The 11914-nt window shown below is 39.5% G+C and overlaps 1 protein-coding gene across 2 annotated transcripts in view; it reads left to right on the forward strand.

Annotated features, from left to right (window-relative positions):
- Nucleotides 1-11492, forward strand: part of xkr7b (XK, Kell blood group complex subunit-related family, member 7b) — a 252213-nt gene extending 240721 nt beyond the window's left edge. For both annotated transcript variants that reach the window (XM_061735116.1, XM_061735117.1), the window contains exon 4: nucleotides 9543-11492. In XM_061735116.1, the coding sequence (XP_061591100.1) occupies nucleotides 9543-10350 (808 nt within the window). In that variant the 3' untranslated portion in view covers nucleotides 10351-11492. The remainder of the gene's footprint in view (nucleotides 1-9542) is intronic.
- The last annotated feature ends 422 nt before the right edge of the window (nucleotides 11493-11914 follow it).

Consider the following 11914-nt stretch of genomic DNA (forward strand, 5'->3'; position numbering starts at 1 on the left):
TTTTTGAATAATTCACTAACGCTTTGAGCTGGGAGGCTAATTTTTGACTATGTTGCAATGCAGAAGGCCCTTTGCTAGGATCTTTTGGTCCCGTGGCTGTACGACTTCCACAGAGCTAGTTGGCATTGCAGAGGGTTCACAGAGTTGAGACTTGTCAAGATCAATCTAGGCCCCATATGGAGGCCACAGGTCAAGTTTTACTTGGTTTGGTCGAATATTGTGGCAACGGTGTCCGTTCGAATGTTGGAAAAGGTGACGTTTCAAAGCCCCGCCCATCGAAAAGTACAGGTCCGATCTGCACCAAACTAACGTCTGTCTGATCAGGGGATGCCCCCAAACAACATATACACTTCCGAAGGTCACACAGATCTGAAAATCCGCACAGTGGATGAAAGTCACCTCCTGATACAGAGTCTAGAATTAGTGAACTGTTCAAAAATAGACACGAAAAGCTGCTGATGCCCCCCCCCCCCCCCTCTGGTCATCCCGTTGCTGCTTCCGCCTGCCTGCGCTCCCCCCCCCCCCCCCCCCTCTGGTCATCGCGCTGTTGCTTCCACATGACTGCTGTCTGCTGCTGACGTCCCCGACTCCCCCAGTTTGGCCTTCGGCAGGAGGGTCCCCCTTTATGAGCCTGGGCCTGCTCAAGGTTTCTTCCCTCCTAAAGGGGAGTTTTTCCTTGCCACTGTTTGGCTTAAGGCTTTTCTCCCAATATGGGAGTTTTTACCTGCCATTGTTCATGTAATAATTGCTCGGGGGTTTATGTTTATGTTTATGTTTATATTCATGTTCTGGATCTCTGGAAAGCGTCTAGAGACAACATCTGTTGTATTAGACCAGACCTGGGCAATTCTTTTTTCCATGGGGCCACATGAGAAACAGAAAATATTGTGGAGGGCTTAAAAGGCTTAACTCAATTCTGCATAATATTAATTGTATTTCTTTATAAAAAACAGTAAATAGTAGCAATTCATACAACACAAATGAGAGTTTGTACAGTGTACACACTGTTTGTACACCATAGAGTGGTGTACAAAAACACAGATTAAAATTTTGACCTTTAGTGAAATATTCAGTTTTTTTTAAAGCTTTTAATTCTGATTTTCTTTCAACTCTTTCTCAAACAAGAAGCCCTAAAGCCATTATGGCAAAAGTTAAACTCCAAATAGGTTTTGTCAACAAAAGGATTTGATTTAACAATTTAAAAATAGCCTACATATGCAACACATGATGGCACCACTAACGCGATCAACACCCGCAACAAAATGCAACAAAACGCAAGATCAATTTTCTCAATTTTTCAAACTGTTGAGAAAAAAGTTGGACTCACTGGATGGATGTTATTTTGACTGCAGTTACTTCATTGCGCCGCTATGGGGGCGCTGTATCAACGACAGTGCACCAGCAGAAGAAGACGAAATCTCCAGAATTATTTTCCGTGTTTTTCCGCTATTTCTTGTATTAAAAATCGGCGTCCTGGTTTTCCCTGGCTGTTCAAACAGGTAAATATTGTTTCTTTTGCATCCAAGCATGTCTTGTTTATTCGTCTTATATTTGGTATATATACAGTAGCCTACTTTAAAAAGCGACCTGGCGACCAGGAGAAGCAAGAGTGCAGGTGAAACAGTGCAGACAATTAACGTTACAGGCAGTTAAAAAGTAATAAATCATGTTACTGACGAGATGCAGCAATTTTGTCAGGGCTGAAAGTAGTGCACAAATATGCATGAAAGGTGATAGCGAGGGTCAGAGTGCAGGACGGGACGATTTGTGAGGCGAGGGTAACGTTAAGGCTGATTTATGGTTCCGCGTTGAATCCACGCAGAGCCTACGGCGTAGGGTACGCGGCGACGCGCACCGTATGCCGTAGGCTCTGTGTTGGTGTAACGCAGAGGCATAAATCAGTTTTCAGTCATTAGGCGCATATCAACGCGAAGCCAACGTGTACGTGATTTAAACATGACTTTTTATTCATCTTTACAGATCTTCTCAAAAAGAGCCAGTGGGTTTGACAAACGGTGGCTGAACCAATTTACCTGCTCAGGCAAACTGAGGAAGGTTTGGTCTGTTATTTATGCCAAAAACACTGTGACCCCCACGTAGCAGACTATCACTATTTATTATGTATCAAAATAAATACAAAAATACTTAATGCATGAATTGTTTTGTTTAAGGTGAAGACACCTCTGCGCAGCAGACTGAAGGAGAGGCACTTGGATGTCTGTTGTAAGGAGGCCATGATGGACCAGGACCATCGATGGATCAGACCAGACCAGGACCAGACCAGGAGGCCTTGGACTACCAGGAGCATGAGGAGGAAATGGAGAAATAGGAGGCTGAAATGTTCTCTGTCTGGTTGCGAGATTTGTCAGTAAATGTCTGAAACCCTACAAAAAGTCAAAATCTTACCAAGACTACTTGTCTTATATCCAGTCGAAATGTTTTATTTCTAGTCCAAAAAAAATCATTACATTTAAAATAAGACAGTCACCTAAAAAGTAACTCGTTCTAGAAAACCATTTTCACTCATTTCAGTGAAGATCTTCTCTTGTTCCATTGGCAGTTTTTTTTTTTACTTTTTATTTTGGGTAAGATTGAGTTCTTATATTTGTATTTATATTTTTATGTTAATAAAATAATGCTTTAACATGATTATTGTCAAATTTTTTCACATCTAATTTTCATATAATTTACATTCTTTGTAAATTGGTTTCTTGGGAAAAAGGGGCAGATTAAATAAGATTCTTCTTTCTGCTCCCTTTCATTCAGAATTTAGGAAGGTTTGTGTTTATATTAAATTGTTTTATTTTATCAATTAATGAAATAAAGAATAAATAAATAAATACATTTTTAATTATATTAGAACTCCCAAAATGAAAAATATCTTGTAAAAAGTGTTTGCTTGAGCCAGTTGAAGTCATGGTATACCCGCACGCGTGTGATCAGGATGGTGCCACCTCTGCCTCAATTAAAGCCAGGAAAAACCCTGTTAATATAAATTTGATGTTATAATTATTTATTTTTACTTGTCATGATGACAGGTGAAGCAGCCTCCCCTGACCGCACGTCCTTGGTTATGATTAAGCAATAAAAAAGAGAAGTTGCCCTGCAAAAAATTTTATTTATTCAACAACAACAATGGTAAACAAAATGTGATGGTAGCTTTCTAAAGACATCACAATATTATCTTTGCCTCCCAAATATTAAGCAAGATACATCATAACAATTGTCACTGAACTGTGATTTTGAGAAAAAATAATTTGTAAATTTTGTACATTTGTAATCTAACCACCTCGCAAAAAATTTAATTTATTTAACAACAACAATGGTAAACAAAATGTGATGGTAGCTTTCTAAAGACATCACAATATTATCTTTGCCTTCCAAATATTAAGCAAGATAAATCATAACAATTGTCACTGAACTGTGATTTTGAGAAAAAATAATTTGTAAATTTTGTACATTTGTAATCTAACCACCTTGTTTAGTGATTTTCAGTTCTTCTTGTTCAGTGAGAGAAATCTAGTCTCTGTTGGGCTTTAACGAGTGCATCGAAGTCAGGTTGAATGTCTGAGGTAGAGATGCGAAGCAAAGCTGACAGATGATCATCAGTGAGAGAGGATCTATACCTGGATTTGTTGAACTTCATTACTGAGAATGTTTGTTCACATATGTAGGTAGAGCCAAAGAGAACCAACATCTTTTGAGCATGTCTCCTAATGTTTGGAAAGTTCTCCTCTTTGAGAGAAGAGTAAAAATCCACCAGTGATCCTGACTTAAAGTGCTCCACCAGCACAGCATCAGACTGCAGGTCAATGAGTTCCATTTGAACATCACTGGGTGCATTATCCACACTGCAGGTCAAGGGAGAGGAAATCATGTGCATTTCATCCTCGATTTTTCTGAGATCTTCAAATCTCCTTGAAAACTCCTCATGCAGTGCTCCCAACATGGATGAATACCTGCAGAGGTGATCAGCTGATGGTGTGACTTCTTTCAGGGTTTGCATGTGAGTGAAACTGTTGCTATCCAGTTGGCTTGAAAGAAACTGCAACTTTGTCATGAACGCCTTCACCAAGCTGTTCATTTCATGAACAAAAAGGCCCTTGCCTTGCAGTTTGGTGTTCAGTTCATTCATCAGTGCAGTCACATCAACAGCAAATGCAAAATCTGCCATCCAGACATCATCTGAGAGCTCTGGGATGTCTTTGTTTTTCTTTTCACAAAACTCTCGAATCTCTGCTTTCAGGTTCCAAACTCTTTTTAGCACTCTGCCAAGGCTAAGCCATCTGACTGTTGTGTGGTAGCCAATGTCACTATGTTCAGTCTCATGCTCTTCCAAAAGTGCAACAAACTGTCTGTGATTCAATGCTCGTGTCCTGATGAAGTTAACTATTTTAGTTACAACATCAATAACATGGTTAATTTTTAGCACTGACTTGCACAACACATGCTGATGTATAATACAATGCAAAAATACCAATTTGTGATCTGCGTCGATTTCAGTCACTTTATCTTGCATACGTTTCAAAAGTCCGACATTTTTCCCGGTCAGATTTGGACAACTGTCCGTTGTGACACCTGCCAGTCTGTCCCATTTAAGTCCCAGTTTGTCCAAGCACGCATTTACCTCCGTGAACAAATCGCCCCCCGTCGTAGTCCCTTTCATTGGCCGCATTGCTGCCAGCTCCTCCGTAATCTTGAAGTCCGTTATCCCACGGACGAATACAAGTAACTGAGCTGTGTCACGGACATCACAGCTCTCATCCAAAGCCAAGGAGAAGAAGTCAAAACCTGCTACTTCACGTTGCAGCTGAAGCTCCAGATTCCCCGCAATGTCCTCGATCCTTCTCGTCACGGTTCGCCTGGACAGCGGGACTTGCTCAAATGCTTCTTTTTTTTCAGGGCATATAAGTGCTGCAGAGTCCACCAAGCATTCTTTCACAAACTCCCCCTCCGAGAATGGCTTACTGTTTTTAGCGATTTTGTGGGATATCACAAAGCTGGTCTTGGATGCTGCATCCCTGGATGCGTGAAGCTTGGTAAAAAAGCCCTGCTGCTTTTGTAGCTTAGCAAGCAAAGCTTCCGATGTCCGCGCCTTTTCAGCATCACTGAAGTTTTTATATTTCTCCGCGTGTTTCGTCTCGTAATGCCGACTCAAATTGTAATCTTTAAACACGGCGATCTGCTCTCCACAAACTAAACACACGGCTTTACCTCCGACTTCAGTAAATAAATACTTTGCAGTCCATGTTTTGTTGAAAATCCTGCATTCGGCATCCACCTTTCTTTTTTTAGCGCGAGCGGACATTTCTGCGGGCTGACTGTGACACCTGCCAGTCTGTCCCTGTGAAGATGTGACCAGATTTCGCACGTAGGCTATCAATTTACATATATTGCGTCATTGTGTTCTGTACATGAATGAAAAATGACCTTCAAAATAAAAGCAATGCAGCTTTAGCTCACTATGAGGTAAAATTAGAAAATATGTTTATTTTGTAATTTCCAAATAACCTTAGAGTCAGAGTCAATCAAAGGGCCGTATGTGGCCCGGGGGCCGTACAATGCCCAGGTCTGTATTAGACGCTATACAAATAAAATTGAATTGAATTTAATTGAAATAGGCCTCATAACAATACATAACAAACCTCCTGTGCCTACTGAGCATTAATAACATGTCATAATCGAAGGAGAACTAATTAAAACGGATGTCCTTAACATGAACCTATTGTATTATTGAATTATCAAGGACACTTTCGTGTTTTTGTGTTTAGAAATGTTAAAATAGTTATATATAAATATAAATATAAATAATAATAAATACAAATAAATAAAAATAATAATAATAATAAAAATAATAATAATAATAATAATAATAATAATAATAATAATAATAATAATAATAATAATAATAATAAATAATAAATATAAATAGTTAAAACGATTTTTTTAAGCAAAGCGGACCGGCGACGGTAGCTGAGGATTATGGGTAGTGTATTGCCTACAGTGATAAAACAACTCTTTCTTTCTCAGAATCGAAGGGAAAAACATGAAAATTGTGCAGGAGATTAACCCACTAATGTTGTGTAATTAACAAGGATACAGTGATTTAGGCTTCGGAACGTCACATTATGCAACAGAAACGTCACCAGCGTCATGTGTGCGACCTGTGTTTACAATTAGTTTGGCCACCGTCAATATTTTCTTGTATTTTACCTGTTTAATATTCTAAAGTCACACTTAAAAGTAACTCCACTTCTCTGTCACTCCAAACGAAAGACTCTCGTTCCATCTTGGAAGTAAAGCCTGAATTATGGTCCCGCATTTAATCGACGCAGAGCCTATGGCGTAGGGTAAGCGGCGATGCGCGCCATACGGTGTGCGTCGCCGCGTACCCTACACTGTAGGCTCTGCGTTGGTGTAACGCAGAACCATAAATCAGCCTTAACTGGAAGTTACACGTGTCATTTGTTGATGTTTTTTCCAGGATTCTGATTGGCTGGCATGATCCTCTCAGCGGCTTAGCTGAAACTAAAGGTTGATGTCTTTAGACACCGATTTAATTATCAATCACTTTTAATTAAAGCTTGCCCACATTCACATTCTGTTTAATTTTGGAATAAATAGTTAAAACGATTTTGTCAAGCAAAGCGGACTGGCGTCGTCTCTATAGCAACGGTAGCTGAGGATTATGGGTAGTGTATTGCCTACAGTGATAAAACAACTCTTTCTTTGTGTAATTAACAAGGATACAGTGGTGTTTCTGCCTTAAGAAATGTTGCAGATATCATTGTGAAAATCGCCGTTAACGTCAAAACGGACAGTAATTAGAATACTTCCGTGTGTCCGATCCTCCGTTATCCAATGGGACTGATGCTCTCAGCGGCTTGAAAGGACGCGGCCGGTCCTCACTTATCCAATGGGACTGATGCTCTCAGCGGCTTGAAACGACGCTGCCGGGTTACATTAGAATCTGTTGAGAGCCCGCTGCGTCGGTGCTTGACGCTGAGGGCGACCTTGTGCGTCAGAAACTGACCAAATATCCTGAGAAAAAATGCAACAAAAGATTAAACAAGATCTGACATTGCTGATGGGATGGTGGACAGCAGCATCTCCCCGGCTGAGGAGAGCTCCCATGTTTTCTGTTAAACTGATATCGAGAAAGAATTAAAAAAATATTAATTTAGTTCATTTATTTTTATTTGGCACATTTAAAAACAATATTAGGAGAAAATATTTCTGTAAATGCAGTGGTTCAGTTCATGTTCAAAATAGGCCTTCCGCCTACGTTATGTAGCTTAAGTTTTCATATAGCCTATACTGTACTGTTGGACCGCTGTTGTGTGGTAATTTTTCTGAAAAAAAATGTTTCCCAAAATTATCCCCCCCTCTGGTTTTTTCACAAATCGCACCCTGTATATATGTATTGCTAGAAATGTAATCAAAACGCATTTCTATGCAGAAACTAACTAAAAATATTGATTTTTTTTCACAGCACTGTCCAGCAACCAAAAATGTAACTATTTCACGTTATTAAAACGTTCCAGTTTTACATTATTCTGACGAGATCTGAAAAAACGTTGCAACCACGAGCAAGCAAGAGATTATGTACATTTGCTGAGTGAATATTATGAAAGTAAAATATGTATTGCTAGAAATGTAATCAAAATGCATTTCTATGCAGAAACTAACTCAAAATATTGATTTTTTTCACAGCACTGTCCAGCAACCAAAAATGTAACGATTTCACGTTATTAAAACGTGCCAGTTTTACATTATTCTGACGAGATCTGAAAAAACGTTGCAACCACGAGCAAGCAAGAAATTATGTACATTTACTGAGTGAATATTATGAAAGTAAAATATGTATTGCTAGAAATGTAATCAAAACGCATTTCTATGCAGAAACTAACTCAAAATATTGTAACGAGTGACAGACCAGGCGGAGACGGCTCGTAGTTTCTTGCCAGTTTATTAACGAGCAGGAAAAACCAACAAGGTTCTCAGACAAACCCCACGACAGACAGACTCTCTAACGTCTAACGTCTCCGGAAAAACTTCAAACAACCCCTTAAAAAGTACAACAGAAGAAGAAAACCCGGGGTTCTCAAACCCCCCCCACCCCCCCCACCCCCTCCACCCCACTACCCCCCCCTTACAAAAGTCTAACCAACGAGCCAAAACGAAATAGGCAACTCGGCTCACAATAAAACTTTTTTTTTTTTTTTTTTTTTTTTTTTAAGACAGGGTGGACTGCATTCCCTTCCAGTGAGACTCAAAATATTGTTTTTTTTTTCACAGCACTGTCCAGCAACCAAAAATGTAACGATTTCACGTTATTAAAACGTTCCAGTTTTACATTATTCTGACGAGATCTGAAAAAACGTTGCAACCACGAGCAAGCAAGAGATTATGTACATTTACTGAGTGTATATTATGAAAGTAAAATATGTATTGCTAGAAATGTAATCAAAACGCATTTCTATGCAGAAACTAACTCACAATATTGATTTTTCTTCACAGCACTGTCCAGCAACCAAAAATGTCATGATTTCACGTTATTAAAACGTTCCAGTTTTACATTATTCTGACGAGATCTGAAAAAACATTGCAACCACGAGCAAGCAAGAGATTTCTATGCAGAAACTAACTCAAAATATAGATTTTTTTCACTCAAAAATGAAAAATGTCCACCGTGTTTGTTGGTGTCACGGCCAGAATCTTAAAAGTCACGTGACTTGGACGCAAAACGAATAGGCTGAAAAATTTAACAATTATACATTTCAAGGGCTAGAAAAATGTAACAGTTATACATTTCAAGGGCTAATATTGTAACCCCTCTACGTTTTTGCACTTTGGACCAACGTAGGCAGGGTACGTTTTTATGTGAGACTGGGTTGTCCTCATACCCTGGTCTCTCACTGCTGTAGTTCAAATCCCGACAACCCCAGATATTTTGCATGCTAAGATATCTGTTGGCAGTTGGAGGTGGCAAGGTGACTTGTTGGCAAGGGCCTTTGATGCTTCTCTGAGTTTTTGACATGTAATAGTTGACTTCTGGTGACCATCAACTGAAAGGTAACAACAAAGATGTGTACAGGATAACAAAAGACTTAACAGTAAGTCCAACAAACAATGTTACTTGATAGCTAAAGAAGCGCAGATAAAAGTCACTTGCATCAAAACATGATCAGAATAATCATTCAGTTAGAACAATATGGTTAAAATCTTGAAAGATATATATCTCTAAAAATGTGTCATTACAGTGGAATGGCTGAAAAAATATCAATACAAAGATTCCATAATAAAAAACATGTTAGTTCTTCATTTCTACCCCTTGGTACTCGGTTTGCAAATGATAATTAAGCAATGCTCTGAGAAATTGTGAAAAAATAAACTACATGAATAAAAATAAGCTCCATTTTATTTTGAACCTATGGTTGTTTGTATGCAAACATTCATCAGAGGAACTAACAGTGTCAATCATCATAAGATGCATAACACTTGTTCAGGTGTCATTAGCTGTACTGGTTATTGTCTTTCAGGTGTGTCATGACCTTCTGGATCATTCAGGGTGAGACGGATTTCTGCATGTCTAAGTGGGAGGAGATAATCTACAACATGGTTGTGGGAATCATCTACATCTTCTGTTGGTTCAATGTCAAAGAAGGTCCCAGCCGCTTCCGTATGACACTCTACTACTCTGTGACAGTGGCTGAGAACATTGCACTGACAGCCGCCTGGTACACCTACCGTGGCCCACTAACCTCTGACTCCTCTGCCCTGGTGGTGGTGTGCCTGGTGGCCTGCAGCTCTGCCTTGGGAACCTTCTTTATGCTGTTTTACTACTGCTGGTTGCACCCAGATGGGCCTGTTCTAGGCTCCCAGTGGGGAGGATGTGTAGATGAAGGTGTGGTGGGGTCTGGCGGGGTAGTTGGAGTTATTGATGCTTGCCTTACTCCATCCCAAGGGTCCCAAACAGACATGGTCATTACCAGTCCTCCAAGGACTCTACCCAGGACTAAAGACACGGGGGAACCAGCTCCCGGGGAGCGGGACAGGGACAGGGACAGAGACAGCTGCCTACCTGTATTTCAGGTACGGCCCTCACCGTCCTCCTCACCTGCTCTACTTCACAGGAACTCCTCTTTATCCCGTGCACAGGAGGGACCTGTAATTAGGATCGACCTCCCACGAAAGCGATACCCAGCCTGGGATGCACATTTTATTGATCGACGCATCCGCAAAACCATCCTGCTTCTGGAGACAACATCAACTGTCAGCCCTCGGATACAGTACAGGAGTAGCATGATGGGCAGCAAAGAGGTATTAGAATATGAGACGACTGTTTAAGCCAACAGAGGCTTGTATGTATTGAAGTGTAGTTCAGAACCAAGGTTCAGTCTGGAATCAGTCCTCCCATGCCAGAAGAAACATGATAAGACACAGTACTGAGGAACTTTTTTTAAGAAAAGAGCTCACTAAAACTTGACTGTAAAATGTGATGCGCAATCTGGGACCAAAGCTGTTAAGGACTACAATAGCAAGAAGAGCCTTGGGAAGTTAAAGGAGTAATATTGGACTTTTATAATCTCAATTTATTTTTTAATAGTTTGGATGTGGCGAAAAATCAGTCTTACACCTAGGATCAAGAAGTGTTACATTTCTCTTGGTCATGGATGGTCAGTGCAAATAGTAGAAGAAGTTATACAATTTTAAGTTGTGGAGTTTGAGATAATTGAAAAGAGTTTGCTGCATGAACTTGAGCCTCGGATCCAACAGGCACTACAGAACATTTAAAAAGTGATTGCTAGAATGTGCATGGGACATGCAATTTATAACGAAATTAGACAGTAAAATAAAATGGGGAGTCTTTACCTAAAATATAGAAATGAATCAAAGATGACTGGACTTCTGTTGAAATTTCTATTGTAGATGTTTTTCTTTCCAACCAAATTAAACCCAGGTAATATTACTTTATTAATTCCAAGCTGGAATTTATTATCCAAGAGAATCAGACATGTTGTTTGTTTCTATCTAAATCACCAATTCATTAATGTGGTGGTATGCTTCATCATTATAGAAATACACTGCCGTTAAAAAAAAATTGTAGAAACAAGGGATTCGCTGTCAGAAGTGAAACTGATAAGAGTTTGGTAATTTTTCTTCATGGTTTCCTGTCATTCTTCCAAAAGGTTGCATGCCCCCCATAAAAATTTACTTGTTGCCCTAAGCTTTCCATCAGTGGTGTCCAAAAAGAGATGTGGTCCTGCATACACAGCTCCAATCTCATTTCACCATGAGAATGCATACGCTGCAGCTCACAGCTCCATGTAGTTCCCGGTGGTTTATGACATGTAGGCCGAGTTACAAGGGATACCCATCAGCCATGCATATGTGTCATAATAGCAGGCAAAAGTCTCACTATTTACATCCCAGCTCTGTCACGGTCAACCTGCAAAAAGACTTCTTTGGAAAATGCAATTAGAACATTTTTTCATTTATGTTTATGTTTATGTTTATGTTCATGTTCTGGATCTCTGGAAAGCGTCTAGAGACAACATCTGTTGTATTAGACGCTATATAAATAAAATTGAATTGAATTGAATTGAAACATAATTTAATGATATAACTGAAGAACTTCTGCAAATGCTACCACCATGTGCCATGCTGTAACTCACCACAAAAAGGCCTGTGAGGTAGAGTTGAACAAATACAGACGTTAGATACTGTATAAGCTATCATATTAAGCTATATTTAGGTGATAAATACCTTTTGAGTGAACTTTCATTTACTCCTAAGAGTCTAAAAGTTGTCTTAAGTTGTCACCTTTTTCTAAAATTCATAATATGTAGAACATGAAGGATATCATGAATATGAATTATGAATGCAACGTACTGCAAATGTAATTTGCAGC

Source organism: Cololabis saira, chromosome 12 (assembly GCF_033807715.1).
Source record: "Cololabis saira isolate AMF1-May2022 chromosome 12, fColSai1.1, whole genome shotgun sequence".
Lineage (NCBI taxonomy): Eukaryota > Metazoa > Chordata > Actinopteri > Beloniformes > Belonidae > Cololabis > Cololabis saira.